The 19,799-nt window shown below is 35.9% G+C and overlaps 1 protein-coding gene across 1 annotated transcript in view; it reads left to right on the plus strand.

The window, feature by feature from the left end:
* The window catches only part of ADGB (androglobin), a gene marked incomplete at both ends in the record, with an annotated part of 118,492 nt that overhangs the window by 14,497 nt on the left and 84,196 nt on the right, over nt 1-19,799 (plus strand). Inside the window, 8 exons of the mRNA XM_080615880.1 lie at nt 877-1,012; nt 4,339-4,431; nt 6,684-6,755; nt 8,531-8,719; nt 12,792-12,931; nt 14,174-14,260; nt 15,894-16,105; nt 17,549-17,665. Of these exons, the coding sequence (XP_080472006.1) occupies nt 877-1,012; nt 4,339-4,431; nt 6,684-6,755; nt 8,531-8,719; nt 12,792-12,931; nt 14,174-14,260; nt 15,894-16,105; nt 17,549-17,665 (1,046 nt within the window). The remainder of the gene's footprint in view (nt 1-876; nt 1,013-4,338; nt 4,432-6,683; nt 6,756-8,530; nt 8,720-12,791; nt 12,932-14,173; nt 14,261-15,893; nt 16,106-17,548; nt 17,666-19,799) is intronic.

Here is a 19,799-nt window from a genome sequence, read left to right on the forward strand (position 1 = left end):
GCTTCTTCCCTTTCTTCTTTTGAGTGGACAACATCTATATTTTATTGCTGGTGGGTTTGAGTGAATATAATTAAGATGTGACCTGCATATACTTTGCCTCCTTCCAGGTTTGTTAGTTAAGGAGGAAGGGGCTACTGTATTCTAATTCTAGGTAGTTCAGTTTTTCAGCCCTTCATACTGGACAAATGAAGTGCACAGGTACTACAAGTGCTGGTTGGTAGCTATAAACACATTGTGTCTTGTGAAAATCCCTTCAGTCTCAGCAAAGTTTTTCTGTGAGTTGTGAATCCCAAGAAGAGGGTAGTGAAAGTGCAGGTAGCACAAGAGGCCCTGATAATGAAGATGACTGGGGACAGACTGACTGGTCTAACAGTTCACAGGTACCTAGAAATGGGATTCCTTTCTCCTCAATATGTCTTTTATCCATGACAAACTCCTTTTGGTTGGTTAAAGAAGTTGGGGGGGGGGGGGGTAGGGGGAGAAAAGGAAAGTCTTCAGATGACTGAGTTGAATTGGGTCATGAATGCTAGGAATGGCAGAGGAAAGGAAGGAGAACCCTGTGGCTTGAAGCAGGGGAAAAGGAAGAGGGAGGAAACTGCCCTTGGATTCTGCTTTTGTGCTTCAGTTGTCCCGTTTACTACAGCAATACAAGAAATCCTCATATAAATGTATTTACATATTTTGTTGGTTTATATCTAATAAAACCATCTAGCACTTCTATAGGCTTACTTGTCTTAGTGACAAAAAGTTATTATAGTTACTAACACTAACATTTTTATTACAGTACATTAAAAAGAAAAAAAAAGATAAAAATCTTCCTACTACCCTTGCCTAATATACTGTTTATTTTTATTCATGCCTCTGTTTGTTTCCCAGTGTAACTGTGTCATTCAGTGAGAAGTGGAGATTTCCTATTTGGCCAGAATGGAACGAAGCAGATATCAATGCAGAAAAATGGGATACTGGGAAAGCTGGAAAAGAGAAAGATAAAACTGGGAAAAGTCCTACTTCAGTAAGCTATGTGACATATATATGCTATTTCCAATTTATTTTTTGTACCTGTATTTAATAGAGTATTTGTCACAACTGTGATGATAAAAGGGCTGGGAAGCCTGCCATATGAGGAAAGGCTGAGAGACCTCGGTTTGTTCAGCCTAGAGAGAAGTCTCAGTTCAGACCTTATCACCATGTTCCAGTATTTAAAGGGTGGGTACAGAGAAGACAGAGACTCCTTTTTCACAAGGGGTCACATGATAAAAACAAGGGGTAATGGGCACATGTAACTCCTGGGGAGATTCCAACTTGACATGAGGAAAATTTTTCACAATGAGAACAATCAGCCATTGGAATAATCTCCCCTGGGAAGTGATGGATTCCTCAACGTTGGACACTTAAGATTTGGCTGGACGGGTGTCGTCGCGCACAGAGGGAACACATGCACAATCAATATGATTGATAAAAGTGATCCGTTTATTGTGCTCAAATAATGGGCATATATAGTGTCAAACTGCCACGTACACACAGCTTCCCGTAGTGATTGGTTGGCATATACAGCATTGGGTACATTCCAGGTGCACTTTCGGTGCTTTCCCCTGCTCATATACACATCCTCCTCTCAAGGTCTCTGCTCCTAGTTCACAGACAATTTTTAGCTACAAGGTTGGCCGGCTGGTCTTCTATCTCTATTGGTTAACTTCCAGGGTTTTTCCACTGCTGGTAACTGTACACAACTGGTGTTTTTTCTCACTTTCACAGAATCTGTGCTTAATTAAGCTCAGACATGGGAACATGACCTTTGCTTGCTAACCATGTCTCCACAGACGGGGTGCTAGGACATCTAGTCGTGGTCATGCTTTGCCTAGAAAGGTTGGCCCACATGATTCTTGAGGTCACTTCAACCTGTTTTTTTTAATCATGGAATCATAGAATGATTTGAGTTGGAATGACTTTTAAGTTTCATCTGGATTTTTATTCCTTCAAACTTGTTATCATTACAGAATGTATCTGCATTTTGTGCAGAATAGTAATAAAATTATTTCTTAAAGATCTTCTTAAACTAATCATTTTAAAGTGATATTTAAAATCAATTTAATACCATGGTTGATCATCTATATATAAGTTCTGCATTGTTCATATGCTAATGTGTGAACATACAGAACATATATTCTTGTGTGCTATGTGTACGTTAGCATATGTTTCTAGATTTTATTTTTTTTCTTATCCTAAGCATAAATTTATTGTACCCCTGTGGGGCCAAAGTACTGTTTAGAGGCGAGGTGTAGGTTCTATACTGAATGCTGCCATTGACTTGACAGGTAAATAATTTTCCTTTGTGTCTTTCTTCTGTTCCATTACCACATTTGGTGTGTTTGGACTGTGCTGTAAACATTTATATAGCACTAATCTGTTAGGTCTGCCAGACATTATTATAATAGATAAAATTTAAAAATAATTGTAACTGCAATATTTCTTTTTTAGCATAACAGGCATTCTGAGGTGCTACTGGATCATTCAGTTCTTCAGTCACAGGCTGTATGAAACTTTGCCTCTTTTTATATGTTTAAAAAAGTTTTTAAATTTGTCAGTCACAGCAGATAGATTTACAGACCTAAAGAATATTCTAATGTGGCCTCTTTTGATTCAAGCAGCTGGCCAGAATTTGACATTGTAGAGGGTGTTTCAGTTAGAAACAGAATTAGTCATGGCCTCCAGTACCTTTGAGTACACTTAGAACATGAATATAGACAATCCTATTTTCTTGAGTGGGAAGAGGAATTGATTGGAAGTGATTTCTCTCCTTGTAATGCTAAAGCCCTTTTACCAAGTGTCTCTACACGATAGCCTCTCTTAGAGCAGAGCAGTGTGCTGCTGAGATTGTACATTTCACCTTGTCTGGTTTTTGTGCCTGTTTCTTGCCTGTGCTTCCTGTAGAACTTGTGGTCAAGGCTCCTGCCATTAAAGCATAAACCATGAACTCCTGAGACCTGGTAGTTGTCTCTTATAGCCACCTTAAATAAAAGATATGTTAAGCCTGTTTTTGTCATTCAGCTGAACCTACAGTATCCTTTCTTTAAAGTATTTTTTCACTTGTAAGGTGAAGAAAGGTGTCTCTTCCCACCCCGCCACACCTTCCCCCCCACTCCCCTTGTTCATCTGCTTTCTTTTTCTGGTTTGTCTAGAGTTTAAGTGCTAAACTTTCGTGTTACACTGTATAGTCAGGGTTGGATGTCTCTGAAAGCAGAATATAAACTTTGTTAATACAGTTCTGTATAGTCTAGGCTACAAGGCTTCCTTTAAGTTTTCAGAAAAGTAAGTATTCCTAAAAGATTCTTTTTCCCCCTCAACTTAGCTTTTTTTCTTTATGTACTTGAAATCATTTGTTGCAGATTGATATGTTAAAGGAACTGACACAATGAAACAAATAGGAAAAAAAGGCAGGGAAAATACTATTTTGGAGTCTTTAGGGTGTGTTTGGTTTTTATGTTTTTGTACTGAATTTTCTTTTGCCTTCCTTTAATCAATAAGTACTCAAAGTATCATACTTTTTTCTTCCCAGAAACTCTTTCTCATGTTTGGTCTGTAAAAGATAGAGTACATTGTGGACTGTGAAATACACAGCAGTGTATAGTATGCCTAAAAGCTATTTAAAATTCCAGGCACAAATAAAAGGCACTAACCATGTAACCAATTAGTTTCTTAGTCAGCAGTATGAGAGGCATCTCTTCATCCTACATTATGCTATTAAGTAAACAAGTTATTATATATCCTGATGTCCTCTGTTCACACGGAGGATAAGTATCACTTTGGAAATGAAAGTTTGAAAATTATATGAGTCTCTCTCTTTAATGGTCTAATTCACAGTGCTGTATAATTACCACTCTTTTCGGTTTCTATAGCAGTTTTAAATGCATGGAACCTGCTTTGTTTGTGTGGTGTTAGGTATTTACTTTCAGTCTTCAATTTAGAAAGCTTTAGAAATAAGTGAGTTGGAAAAAGTACTCAGAACTCTATAGAAGAGTGCCTGACTTAAAAGCTTAAATAGTTTTTGGAGAGGTTTTTCTGAAAGGTGTAAAAGAAAGAAAACATTTCATATAGATCTATTTAGACAGTGCAGATCACATGGACTTCTCAGAACAATACAAGCAGCTTTTGTACTCAATCTTCATTTTGGGCATTGCACTGTTTTAGTTCAGTTATAGATACTATTAGTTCTATTTGTACTAATTTTTCCCTTCAGTGAATTATTGTGTGAGCAATATATTATTTTCAATCTTGTGGAAGCTACAATACTATAATTAATAAAATATGTTCCATTTTGTTCATGCCTGTTTTATGTAGCATTTCTTTGAGGATCCTGAAGGGAAAATAGAGTTGCCAGCATCTTTAAAAGTACATTCATGGAAACGTCCACATGAGTTTTTAGCACATAAGGTAAGAAACAAGCAAGGTTGTAATGAAAAAATTACGCTTGCCTAGCTATATCACAAGCAGAGGAAAACTGATAGAGGAAATTATTTCAGTAGATAAAACTCACTTGATCATGCATAGTCATCCAGTCGAGGAGACCACTGTACACAGAAAAGTCACTGACCCATGTAACAGTCAACCCATACTAGATGATCTTTTGAGGTCCCTTCCAATCTCTAAAATACTGTGATACTGCACATACAGCTTGGCCCTGAGGCCTGCATGGTGCTGGCTGAAATCACTGGTTGCTGGATAAACTCAAGCAGCTCAAGGGAGGAGCCTGCAGGCAGCTGCCACTTCTTACTGGCGATTACACCACCTGCATCTCCTTGCTTTTATCTAATTGCAAGTTCTTACGTGAACATTCTTTCTGTTTTATAGTAGAAATGATGAACAGAGATATTTTATTCTAAGAATATCTTGTAACAGCTCAAATCCTATCATAGCTCAATAATACCAAAATGGGGTAACCTTTTCTGTGGGTGAGATCTGCACAGAATGCTGCATGTGGATCAGAGGCATGTTTAATGCTGCATAGCTTGGGTTCCCAGTGTCTAAAAGGACCTAAGGTTATCTATACTAATCTCTTTCCTTATAGTTAGCTCTAATAACAGCATTTTAAATGACACTGCATGGCGTCTGAGTGTCTTTCTTACTGGGATGACAATGGGCCAGTACTTCCTGGTGCAAACAATTATTGTAGTGTAACCTCCGAAGCCTCCTCTGCTTCTTGACTCCACGACAAGTTCTGTTTGTTCTAAACTAAGGCTTCTCTTGAGCAGATATCTGAGGTAAATATCTATCTTCTAACCATGAATTAGCTATACCAGAAGTATAGTACTTTTTTCTTACTTCAACTATTGGATTTTGCCAGTCTGCATACAGAACTTCTCCACATCTTTAACAGTACTTGTCTGGAAGGTAACCATAACATTTTAAAATTATGAAAAGCTCTTATTCAGTTTATTTTTAAAATTAATTGCAAAGACAATAAACAGCCTACCATTTCAAAGGTTAGTGTTCAATGCTGTTGCTGATCTAAGTTTTAAAGTATTTTTGCTTCAGGCTAAATGCTTAAAATTTTAAAGCACTTTGACCATCCTTTCAACTTTTTCAGGCATGTCATTTTTCCTTTTGTCAGCTTGTCAGTTCCATTTGATATTAACTAGACACTAAACAGGTCCAAGTTTAATTTTAATAGAGGAAGGAGAGAAGGAGGTCAGGGGAGTAATTGACAAGACCAAAAGATTGGATGAGAAATGCTGCCAAAATGCATAAATTGAGTAGAGGTATCTGAAGGATGAAGACAACAGAGCTGGCAGCCCAGAAAGCCATGGAAACATGTATCTGCATTAAAAATAGCTTTTAAAATCTATCTTTATAGCACTATGAAGAAAGCATTTGCTTTCTTTAAGACCTGATTAAAATTTTGATGCTTGTTTTGGTCTAGTATATTTTGAATCAGAAAGCTATGATTAGTAGAAATTTTTAAGTTGTTAAAAATTAATGTAAAGGTCAAGTGACGAAAGGCTATTAAGATGATGCATGTTGCTACCTAATCTATTAATAACCATAAAAGAAAGCATAAACAAGCCTATTTAGTGTGGTAAGCAGAGAACCAAGAAATGATCACCAATAAGTGATGAGATGCACAGATATATTTAGTTCAATAAACTACAATCCTAGTATGTTATTTCTAAGCTGCATAAAAAAGAAAATGGCCTGTATGAACAAGTAATGTCACCAAAACTGTGTAATACAGTCAAAGGTTTGATAAAGACTGTGTTCATACTGACAATACCATTATAGAGCTGACCATGAAGAAACAAATACCTTGAGTCTTGGTGGGGAGCCAAGGAAATCTCAATGTATGAGACAGTGTTACGGTCATGATTTAAATACAGATCTGCAAATATTGTGAATAAATTAGAGAAATCTCAGTTTACTTAAGTAATTATTTCATTTGATACTTTTTAAATCTCCTGGTAAGAATAATGATTTTTTAAAATTCTGAACATTTACATTTTAAAATATTTTTATTAAGAAATAAGAGAGCAATGACAAGATTTGCAAATTGATGCCCTTTAGTTTGCGGATGTCTAATGAATATTTGTTAAATGTCTAATTTTTGTATGTCACTACTGGTAAACATTAGTGTTTATTTATTTTTTTTCAGATAATTTAGCTATGGAGTTAACTAATTTGCTTTCTCCTAGATTCCTGTGGTTGTCAAAAATGAAGCCTCATTTGACCTTCTTTCAGAAAATGAGCATATATTTTGTAGTGAGGTAGGTAGAAATACATTTATGTCCCTTTAAAAAAAAATTTCTTTCATTTTCACTTTTTTAACTTTTTGAATTTTACTCCAAATTTCTACATCAAGAAACAAGTTGTGTCAAATTTCTTAGTTGAAAAAAGAATGATGGGAATAAAATGGTAAAGAATCATGTGAATTTGTATAATTACTGTTTCCCTTTTTCAGAATTTGAAAAATTATATCAAGGATGGTAAGAGATTTTATAAACAAGTGGGGTGGGGGTTTTTTGTTTTTCGGTTTTCCTTTCTCTTTTCCCATCCCTTCCCTTCCCTTTTTCTTTTCTCTTCCTCTCCTCTCCTCTCCTCACCTCCGTCTGCTGTTCACTCTTCTTGTCTCTCCTTTCCTTTTCCCCTCCCCTCCTTTCTCTTCTCCTCTCTTTCTCTTCTCCTCTCTTTCTCTTCTCCTCTCTTTCTCTTCTCCTCTCTTTCTCTTCTCCTCTCTTTTTTTTCCTTCCCCTTCTCTTTCTTCCCCTTCTTCTTTCTTCCCTCCCCCTTCTTCTTTCTTCCCTCCCCCTTCTTCTTTCTTCCCTCCCCCTTCTTCTTTCTTCCCTCCTCCTTCTTCTTTCTTCCCTCCCCTTTCTTCCCTCCCGTCCCCCCTTATCCCTTCTTCTTTTTTCTCCCTTCCCCCCACCTCCCCCCCCCTTCCTCCCTCCCTCCCACCCTTCCTTCCTGCCTCCCTCTGTCCCTCCCTCCCTCCCTTCATTCGTTCCTTCCTTCCTTCCTGCCTGCCTCCCTCCCTCCCTTCCTCCCTTCTTCCCTTCCTTCCTCCCTATGAAAATTATTCCTGGATAATATCATCTAACGATAAGAGCAAATGCATCCTTTCTAATGTAGCTTTTATGCTTTTCATTCAAGCTTTCCTGAAGTCATGTTCTTGGTGTGCCTGCATGTATGTGCAAATGTCTGTCACCCAGCCAATCTTTTCCTTCTCTCCAGAGTTGAATACCTGTTTACTGAATTCCTATAGATCAGGGAAAAATAGAAAGTAAATAGAACCAAGGCATCTGAATGCCTTCATGAATATAGTAGTTCTTCATAATTTCTGTTTCATTCAAATTGCATTCAAAATTCAGCACCAGAGAAACTGTATGGGAAGCAGCAATCAAACAACAGAGGATTTAAATTTTGCTGTCCACAGAACCACTAATTAATTTTGGGGAAAAAGTCTTATAGTAAAAGCTTATTCTCATTCTTGTTTACATAAATCACTGTAACAGTCTGAAACTATAGCACACATCAGAAATCTGCATGCTAGAAAAACACATGTACTAAAGTATGATTAGTTAAAGCTTCTATTTAATTTTTTTTAAAATAATACTACTAAGATTTAGAATTGTTTCTTACTGAGTACAAATAACAAGTATTAAAGCCAATATTGATTTTTGGTATCTATATCTAGTAATAAATAGTTAAACAAGTGACAATTCAGAGCTCCTATAACATAATTAATTTTGAAATCATATGTCCTTGTTTTCCTTTGGTAAATGATGAACAGCATAACTGATATTGTGCTTTTCCTTGGTTTCAAGAAGTTTTGTGTAATTGTGGGTAGATATTATAATGATTTTAATAAAGGTTTTACCAGTGAAATTAATTTTTGCATTAAACCATAGCTATACTTTAGTATCATTGATTAATCTGAAACAGAATCCTTACTATTCTTGGATCATTATAATGTGACTTGATTTTATTTTTCTAACAGATGTTAGCTAAGAAACGTTTTTTTCCTGTTTGTGTCTGTTTTCAGCTGATGAGATGGATTGTAAGTGAAATTTATATAGTCTGGAGGATATATAATGGAAAGGCCCTAACTAATGGAACATCCACGCTTTTTTGGAAACCATGGGAACACATTTATGCATTATGTAAAGCTACCAAGGGACACATGCCACTGTACAATAACTATGGAAAATATGTAGTGAGACTTTATTGGATGGTGAGTACAATATAGAAGTCTATGCAGCTAGTATGGCAAATCTTAATGCTTAGGGTGTTTATTATTATTGAATGGATATGGTGTTTTTAGTTTTTTTAGGAATTGAAGTGTTGACAAATTGTTGCTGCATGTTAGTAAAAATGCCTTGTAAGTTCATGTGGTTCTTATACAACTCAGAACTTGATAAAACAGAGTTTTTCTTGAAAAGGCAATATTCCTTTTTCGTAGATGATGTAAAATTTTGCTGATTATTAGGAGATTTTACCTGATTTACCTGAATGGGTATCTTTAAAATGTGATGGAGTATTTAAAAAAATTTGGGAAAAAAGCCTGGAGGTGTTTTTTTGTTTTAAGCCATGGTAAAAAGCAATAAGTAGAGGTCTCTTGCAAAGATGTTCTCAGCCAATAGGAAGCAGTTAAAAAAAGAGGAATAGTAAGTATGAGAATTGAACTCTTAAAAATAAGGAGAAGGAGGTTTTGTGAAGGTGGTATTTGTGAAAAGTGCTGCTGTGGTTAATGGAAGTTATTTGGAAGATGAAATGTAAGAGTGCCAGTTGGAATACTCAAGGACAGCACTCTTAAATGCGTAACAAAAGGAGACAAAATATGCAGGAGGAGAGGAAGAGAATACATATATAACTTGGTGAAGAGAGAGGAGATTTTGTTTTCCTAATACTCTTTGTGGCAAGTTTCCAGTTTACAATTGTTTGAGTTAATTAGTGTTCTTCTACAAAAGGAGAGGACACAAACTTCCCATCTCACAATTTTTTTTAAAACTTCAAAAAAAAAGGAACTTGCATCATATGCAGCAGGGGATGTTCCTCAAGAGGGACAGCAGCAGGTCGGTGCCTCAGGTGAATAACCTGGCCGAGTTTCATGTAGGAGGTGTGGAGGGAGCCTTGCAGTTGCATATAGCACATCACTTAGAAACACCTCAGTGCAGAGTTCTCTCAGAAATCTCTACAGCTACAAATACAAAATAATTACTCAAACATTTCCATGACCCTTGGAAAATTGCTCATACCCTATTTCTCTGCTGGAAACCATTACTCTAGTGGTTATATTACAAAAATTTCATGTGAATAAAAGTGAGGAGGGATTTCTTCTCCATCCCCTTGTTAAATTGTTTATAAATCTGTCCATCTCTTGGAATGAACATAAATACAAATAAAACTGGGGAGAGCTTTTGAATGGCTGCACTTAACGCACGTTGCAGTTTGATACATGTCTCTTGAGAGTGAACAAAACCCTGAGCATATTAGTTTTATTTTTAAATAATCGTACAGCATGTATATGTATTAAGGAAAACTTACAGTTCTAATACAGTATAGATCAAAAATGATATTTTAAAAGGAAGTTTTATGCAGTTAGCTATTGATTTATGAGAGCTAGCCAGAACTGAGGAAGGAATGGGAAAGTAGTTAAAACTGAAGAATCTCTTAACTTTTCTGTAAGGGAGAGCACGTAAATGATTTATATGCCTGTGCTTTCCTCATCCCTTACTACTGCCTCTACATAAGGAATAACTTACATTCATATATGGAATAAGAGTTGCATGAGTTTTAGAAGGCAGAAATTATGTTACCCAGGTTCCTCAGCAGAGGACATTATTCTGTGTGTGAATTTAATGCTGCAGAGGTTGTGTATTTACATGATAAAAGACTGCATTTCAACGTCTCTGTTAGAGTTATCAGGGTGTTTTTTTGGTTTCTTTGTCACTTTTGCTTTGTTTATGTTTTGATTTGGGCCTTTGAGTTTATTTCATTTCTTTTGCTTTGGCTGTACATCAGTTCTTCACAGAAAGAAAAATGGGGAAAAAAAGGTCAGATGATGAGAGACTAAAGAAAATGTGCAAACGAGGGAAGTCAAATATCAGTACAGATAGAGGAGAAACAGATTTCACAGGAGAAAGTGAAAAATTAAATGAAAAGGGTGAGAAAGCACAGTGGAAGACTAATGAACGGGTTTCAGTAAAATGCAGTGGTGAGTCCTGAGGGGATTGTTGTCCACCAGATCAAACCTTGGATAGTTTTTCACATAATTGCCAGGAAATTCTTTCAGTTCTACCCCACATCCTACTTGAATTTGGTCCTTTATTTGCACTTTTTCTTACCTACAGATTTCTTTTTCTAACCATAAACCTTCTGCCCCTCATATTTTTCTTTCTCTTGGTGTCTTATTTCCTTAAACTAGTGTAATTTGTTTTAGAGTTAATACCAAAATGCTGTAAAAGGGTTATTACTGGTGCAAAATAATTGTGATATGGAGTGTATTATTTATTAAATATAAAAAGCAAGCAATTGATGCTACATATACAAAAAATAGTATTGCTTTTTAAGAATTACATGTACAGAATTACTACTCTGAATCAAAACATGTCCTGAGCTACAGAAAACCAAGTATCTCCTCAATCTTTTCCTTTACTTTTCAACTTGTACTAGTCTCTGTATTAAACTTCAGCTATTACTGAAAGAGAAGATGAATATGTGATCATTTCAATTTCTGGGTCCTCTGCAAGCTTGGGAAATCTTAAAAATTTAGTTTTGGCTGTCAGGAAATGGTTTTTACCCTAAAAAATGTTAACCTTTTGTCGTGGTTTAAGCCCAGGCCGTAAATCAGAACCACGAAGTCCACTTCCCCCCCCCCACCTTTCTTCCCTCCGCTCCTGGAGGGACGGGGAGGAGAATCAAAAGAATGCAGCTCCCACGGGTTGAGATAAGAACAGTTTAATAACTAAGGTATAACACAAATCACTACTGCTACCACCAATAAGAATAATGATAAAGGAAATAACAAGGAAGAGAATACAACCGCTCACCAACCGGTACCTCACCCCCACCCTGCCATGTTCCAGCCCTTCCGGGCCACTCTCAGTTCTACATCCTCGGCATGACGTGCTATGGTAGGAATACCTCTTTGGCTAGTTTGGGTCAGGTGTCCTGTCCCTGCTTCCTCCCGGCTTCTCCTCCTCCCTGGCAGAGCAGGAGACTCACAAAGTCTTTGGTCAGGGTAAACATTCTGACCCACAACTGAAAACATCAGCTTTATCATATTATTCTCAGGTCGAAAGTCAAAACACAACACTGTACCAGTAGAAAAAATGACTGCTACTGCTAAACCAGGACACCTTTCTTTTGCATTTTGAGTGTATTTGCTATATGGCCTAAATTTGTTTTCTTCTGAAACCTGTAGAACTCATATAGAGGTAATGGATGGGCATTTCACCTTGAAATGTTACACAGTTACAGTTACAAACAGCAGTAATTTTGCCCTTTCTGATAACGTAAGGTGAACATTTAAGTTATTGGTCATTCTTTGTCATTTTCTGGGTGAATTAACAGAAGTACTTGATGTTGCCCCACTAATTCCTTAGCCACTGTATTATGAATTGATCACTAGGACAGAGACTTTTCTGGAGAATGGTAGGTAAGATTATTTTGTGGGATACTAGTTAAACCAAGTAATGAAATACCTGGTATTGAAGACATCAGTATCATTTCTTACCTGTTTCTTATCCTGGAAATATGAGTATTGATTACATTTGGTCATTTTGTGGTTTCTCCTGTAGTGTTTTATAAGATACAATCTTAATGCTTTCCAGGACACTAACCACTGCAGCCAGCATTCCCAGGCAGTTCTTGGGAAACAAGAGAGACTGCTTATATAACAAGTGTTTTCCAGACTAAGACTTAAAGAGGCAATTACAAAGCTGGTATCTTAGTCATGCCTTTTTTTAAACCATCACTTTTTCTTGGGTATCTGTCATGGTAGCTGAATAAACAGCAATGAATGCATGCACATGATGGCCGACACATATGAAAGGAAATATATTTGGAAATAGATGCAATTAAATTAATCTCTGAATAAATTAATTAATCTCTTAAATAAGATAGAATATGGTTTCCATGCTTCTCAGATATATGAAAACTTTTAAACATCTGTAATGTAAATCAAATTACAGTAGAATCGGGTTCTTGGGAACCTATTAAAAGTTCTCTTACCCACATGTTCTGTTTCCAATCCACAAACTCAATGTTTCCTTTCTTCTTTCCTCCTCCTTCCTCTATTATAGGGGTGCTGGAGAAAAATCATTGTGGATGACACTATGCCTTTCAATGAAGAGAATAATTTGTTACTACCAGCTACAGTCTATGAAATTGAACTTTGGCCAATGTTGCTGTCCAAAGCTATCATTAAGCTGGCCAATACTAGGTATGTTTCGTCATCTCACTTTTGGTTTGTGAAGTCACATGGAATTTGCAAAAAAGTAAGTCGTTTTAGTATAAATGGGAAATATATTTTGCTAAAAAATTTTGTAATGACACATATGCACTTTTCTGGAGGCTCACACCAGGAATCAGTAAAGCAAAATCCCCTGTAACTACAGAAGGTGCACTCTTTCCTTTTTAGATGTGTTTGTAAATTCATGCACAGAAAACTTTGTAAAGAAGCTGAAGTACTGTTTGCTTTATCTGTTTGCCATTATTCCTGAAAAGCGTCACATGTGGTTTTCTGCCAAATGGAAATGTTCAAGAAGTTTTAATGAGGTTTTATCAGCTTTAACCAGCACTGAAATTAGAGTATTGTAAGCTGCTTCTGTTACAGTTCTTCTGTTGTGGACTGTACGGTGATCCATTTCCTTAAAACTGACCTGGGAAGGAGAAGCTGGGTCATAGTGCAGTAATTCACAATTATGGCCACATGTTTCTATGAGATGAAGAATAAACACCAGGTGTTTAAATGACTAAGCTTCAGAAAAGAATTCAAAACTCTGATCTGGGTAGTCAGGCTTCCATGTTCTGGTTATATCGATTTATGTTTGTAAGAAGAGTGATCTAAAGTACATCTACACAGGCTAAGGAGTTGCCTAGAGCTGCCTGTTAGGAAACTGTTCGCAGAAACATGTTTGAAATGCTGAATTTCTTCAGAGCATAAGGGTTAGTCATGGCCAAGTGCTGTCATGTTTAGCCTTAGTCCTCTTAGGATCTACAGACAGAGGTCTCTCCAGAGAGTAGGAGAGACTATCAGTTTGAAAGAGTGGACTTTGGTACACTCGAAATATAGCCTACTTGCGCATAATAACCTGGGAGTTAGAGCAGCTGCTCAAGAAATGGAAGTTCTAGATTCATATCAGCCTTTTAGCATGATGGATTTCAAACCTACATATCCAACCCTGCAGAAAGAGGCTTTACTGTGTGCAAGTATACATAGTATGCTTGCTAGCAATTTTGAAAGTATTCCATTGTACCGATGTACCGATGAAGCAATTTTTTGACTTTATAGGCTAGTAGTCAGCAGTGGTTTGGAAAACTAAAAACTAAAATTGCAAGTAAGGACTTGTTTTTCAACAAGCTATTCTGTTTGTGTGTGGTTTTGCTCCTACAGAAAGCAATACAGAGTTTACTGAGAGTTGGTTATAATATAATTTTGTATTATGTCTGCTTTCTCTTACAGTATATGTGAAACTGCAGATAGAGAGATGGAGGAATTTACAGTTCTACATACACTGACTGGATGGATACCAGAAGTTATTCCTCTCCGGTAAGTTCTTCTATTAAATAATTACATATTAGTTGTTTAATGTTTAAGTCTATGAGGCATTATGAAAAATAAAGCTAAAACCTAAACATCCTTCAGAATCTATCGTGGCAAGTATACAGTTTTTAATTCTGGCACTTGATAAATGTGCCTTCAAGGAATGTAGTTTTATTGTGTTTTTCTTTGTAGGTCATACGGTTGCATGGAAAGCTATTTATCATGTAAAGCTGACGCCTATTCTTTATAAAATTAATTTAACTAATATTAAACACTGTGGTGAAAACAGGGTAGAGAAATCTGTTTCATCTAGTATACAGATACAAAATGTTTGCAAGTAATAATAATAACTGTATATATGAATGTGTTATAGAAAGTATACATACTAGATTTGGAAGTAGTCAACTTCAGCTAGGATGGTGTTTCACCTTTTAAATATATATCAACTGTTCCAATTTATTTCAAATCAAAAATTATTTCCAACCTATAATATTTTTGTTGTTTCCTGTATGTTTTAAGTCTGTTTCGTGAACAGACATTCTTATTTTCCAGCTTGATATTCTTTTTACTGTATGAATGACTGAGTTACAGGCACTAAATCTTAGGCTTTTTTTTCAAATTACCTTTTTTTTGCCTTTTGATGTATACATTCTAATGAATACATAGATGACAATTTTTGTCTGTATATTATTTACTTAGTTATAATTGCTTATTTATATATTTCAGTATTAAATAAATTCAGTCAAAGGCTATTTTAGTCCTTAGTTCAGCAATTTTTATGTCCCAAGCTATGCTTGCAGTTTAGGGGTTTTTAATATATTTGCGTCTTCCAGTACTGTGTATGTAGCCTATGGACTAAATTAATCTAACCTAAATTTTGGGGTTTTATGTAGTTGGTTTTACAACTGCAACGGCAGAAATCGGTATTCACAACTCTGGCTCTTACTGAGAATATATTCTGGAATAAGAAAATGAGAATATCATGGAGTCTTTGCAAGCATAGTATAAAATGGCATTAGCTCATTGTACAATCAGTTATTTTATTAAAAAAAAATAAAAGTTGCATCCAGTTAGCTTGAGTGAAGCTTATTCATGGCTCTGAACAATTCTTTCAGTTTTAGATTATTTCTGGAATCACTGGGTTTCTGTGGAGAACCAGTATGGCTGCAACTGTCATGTCATATGGAAAAAAAACATTGCTGTAGCTGGTGGAATGAGAGGAAAAGGCATGGAACTACCTGTGCTGAAATAGTTAGTAAAACCTAGTTTGGAAGTACCTTTGAGAAGGTTTTTAATATACAGAGCCAGAATGAAGTTGCTACATGGCGTAGTTGCAAAGTGGTCTGCAAATTTCCCTACTGCAACTTTTATCTTCTAAAAAGCTTTACAAAGGATGCTTTATGTACATGCTTCCTTAACAATCATTTATTTCTTTATGAGTCTGTCCATAATCTGTCTCAAGAAATTCACTGTTATACAAAACCAGGCAAGAGTTTTATTTACTAAAACTTTTCTAAGAGTTGGACTGTTAGTTACAGTATAGTGCTGTCTAAATAAAAATCACTCTTACTGCAAATATCATTATCATTGACATATACATGTGTTTGGGGTTTTTTGTTTGTTTTTTTTTTCTTTTAAGGGTTGAATACTTGGACAAAGTCTGGGGCTTTTTGAAAGAGGTTGTGCCAGAATTCAAGTTGCCAAATAAGGAAGCTTCAGTACTTGATACTGCTCAGTCAGATACAAAACATAAAGAGACGGAAGTCTCAGAGTTAAAAAATGAAGTTTCATCTGTCAACAAGCAGTCAGAGAAACCTGAGAAAACAGGGAAAGCTGATAAAATTGGCAAAGGTTTGTAATTTTAGGTAGTGTTATCTTTGTAGATCAAGCATAAATAAAATTAGCATAACCTCTGGCTTTGAATTTGTATTTCTTTGCTATGCCACGTGCAACTCTGTGGGTTTGTTGTTGTTTCATTGAACACATTGCAATGGTATAAATTCAAAAAGCTTTTGTTTTAACTATATAGATCTCATTAGAAGAAATACTAGTCTCTTTTATGAAAACAGCTTCATATGGCAAAGATTTGTTCAGCCCTATGTCATAGACATTTCTCTAAAGACTGGTTCTTTGCAGAGGGATAACAATCTGAGAAGTTGTAGCTTCCCCAAGGCCATACTACTCTGACCATCAATAAATTATACATTTCATAATGGTTGTTACAAAGTATAATTACCTGCAGAGAGTTCTGACAAGTACTTTCTAATGTCTACCTGTTTATGTTATAGGTATATAATATATATATATATAGGTATCAATTTTATTCAAAAGCCTCTAATCCTATTTACATTTAAATGAAAAAAACTTAGGGTTAGAAACTTATTTGTTCCAGTATGATATTCTTCAATTATTATATTTGAGACTGAGTTTTTTTAGTTGCTGTTTATACTTTGAAGGTATAGATGCAATTTCATTTCTTTAGAAGGTACAAATAATATATTAAAATGTCTGTTTCTTCTTAGATTTTCAGAAAAATCCCTGCCTTTCTCACTTTGAATCTCAAATAATATATTCTAATGTTGAAAGTGTTATAAAAATTCTAGAAGAGACCTGACTGCGGGGGGTATTCTTTGTTAGGAATTCCTGCTATCAGTGTAGTAGATGTTTCAAAGTTTGGAATGGACACACACAGGGATGCAGTCACTGTGAACAGCACTGTCATTCATCCAACAGGGTGCTGTAATTTATTCCCCAAAACCTTTGCAAATTTAACCTTCTCCAAGACTTAGAAATTCTGTTAGTAAATGAAACAGCTAAGAATTAGGGAAGCGTTCTGTTATGATGCAGCTTTGTAATCTCCAGCTCTGAGCTTGTAAGCTCTTGTCAGGTGCTCTAATAATGTTTGGGATTTTTTCATTGGAAATGTATTTTCCTGTAGTCTTAAGTTCTAAGGCTTGAAGGAAAGTTCTGACTGTGGGAGACTCTTCTGTGTCTGTTGGGAACCTATGCCTCATCTGTGTTAGATTCTATTGGAAATCACTGATGCACAGGAGCAAAAACATGAAGAAAATATTTGACACAGTGCCAGGAATTCAGGAGTTGCAAACATTATAGTAGGGACAGGAAAGTTATGCACTAACTAAGAGGTGAGACCAAAGTCTTCCTCGCTGCTTCTCAGTAAATCTGCCTTTACATCTTAAGAATTATTTTTATGTTTTTTAAACTGAATGACATTAGTTCTTGGCCAAAAATTTTTACCTGAAAAAGAAAAATAATCTTTGTCTTGCTTAATAGAAAAAGCAGAGCAAAAAGAAATTGGAAAGAAGAAAATCAGAGATGGAGATAAACAAAAGCACAAGTTAGCACTTCAGTCTGCTGAAACCAGATATTCTTTTCAGGCCTTAACTGAAAGTAAGTCCTGTTCTTTTGAAGCTAAAATTACAAACAAATTATATGTAAAACATAGGGCTTTGCTTTTATTTGTTTTTGAAAAGAGAACTGCAATTTGAAATAATACTGAATTCAAATATATTTTTGTTACGAGATTATAGCCACTGAAGAAAAAGCTTTCAGGCTTTGAGACACGTGGTCTGCAGAGAATGGCCTGGGACAGTAGAACCAGAAACTAAGGGCTAGGTTTAAAGTCAGACTTCAGAAGCAGTAGTTGTAAAAATTATCTAAATTGTTCTTGGGAATTTTTTGTAACGATGACTTTACTTGGTGCAATGACCTTTTTCTAATTTTTTTGCTGCCCCTTTTTTTTTTTTTTTAAATGGAAGTATCTTGACAAGTATTTCATTTGCAGCACCATAAACACGCTTAGCTCCCTACTGTAAGTTTTCACTCTACCTTTTGAGTGTGAGGGCTTCTTTCTGTGATAAATTTGAATAATTTCTGAAGAGGTCTCTAACTACTTTTAATATCATTTATATTTTATTTCTAAAATGGCAAAACCTTTTATATTCATTACATTGTTGTCGTGGCTTAACCCCAGCCAGCAACTAAGTACCATGCAGACACTCGCTCACTCCCCGACCCACCTCACCCCACTCTGGTAGGATGGGGAGAACTGGAAAAAGATAAAAGCTGTGGTTTGAGATAAGAACAGTTTACTAATTGAAATAAAGTAAAATGTAATAATGATCTTAGAATGTACAAAACAAGTGACACACAATGCAGTTACTCACCACCCAGTGACTGAAGCCCAGCCTGCCCCTGAGCAGAAAACACCCCAGTTGCTATACCGACCATGATGTGCTGTGGTACGGAATACACCTTTGCTAGTTTGGGTCAGGACTGAGCCCCTTGTCTATCCCCAGCATACTTGCTGAGTAAGTAGAATGAGAAACAGAAGGATTTAATACTCTGTGAGCTTTACTTAGCAATAGCTGACACACTTGTGTGTTATCAACACTGTTTTGGTCACATATCTAAACCACAGCACCATACAGATTGCACTGAAGAGCATACGTCCTCCTCATTTTTTGTGAAGTAAAAAAGGATCAAAGAATACATTATTTTTAAAAGGTACTGGCATAATGTACCAAATCTTTCCAGTATTGTAATAGTATTATTAAAGTGAATATGGTGTGCCTGGTTAATCATTTGCATGCTCTAATAATTTGTTCATTGCTGTTTATTGTCTGCCCTGCAGACGTTTTATTTCACAACCCATCTGGACTGAATATAACAGTTTTACATTCCACCTGGTATTTGATGGAATACTTTTAATTGAGAAATACTTCTCACACGCAATGATATTTGTATACCTTGTGGCACGTACTGTTCTGTAATGTGTAGGATACGGTAGCTTCTACTAATGTATTTGTAACAGATCAGATATGTCAGCAGGGACTGAGATTAAACCTAGATTATAGCCTTGCTTTTGGATAAGTTGAAAACCATAGCTAACACAACAGCTGTGATTAACAGGGGAATCACAAATGTGCAGTGGGAAATAGTAAGAATCCACTGGAAAGAAAGTCTGACATACCACCACCTTATATTTAATTGAGTAATTGAATTTCTGGAAGAATATTTAAGATGCAAAGAGAGCTTACTTTTTCAAGAAAAAACTATTGCATACCTTCTAAATAAATCAGTTTGAAGTCTGATAAATTGTATTTCCAGTCACTTGCCTATCTTTGTTTTCCCTTTTATTTTCCTTTCACTTTTTTCTTTTTATGCAGACAGCATTGTTTTATTCAGTTTCACAGAAAATACCTATTCTTAGAGCAGCTTCCAGCTGCATACTTAGTAAACGTAGGAAGTAATTGTCCTATATTTGAGGTGGAGCTGAAGGGAACAAAGACAAAACATTCTAATGAAAAACAGGTGTGCTGTTTTCCACAATCTCTGTGCTGAGATCCTGTCTTCACATACTTTCTTAGATTACTAAGGAACAATAAAGAGAAATAAATATCCTTCTTTTTGAGCTGACCTTTAGATCTATATTTCTACTAATAAATTTTTTAGACTTTAGATTTCCCTTCAGCATGAGTGAACTGGCTGTCACCCAGACAGGCTTGATTTCTCTTCATCATTA

Source organism: Psittacula echo (genome assembly GCF_963264785.1).
Source record: "Psittacula echo genome assembly, chromosome: 4".
NCBI lineage: Eukaryota > Metazoa > Chordata > Aves > Psittaciformes > Psittacidae > Psittacula > Psittacula echo.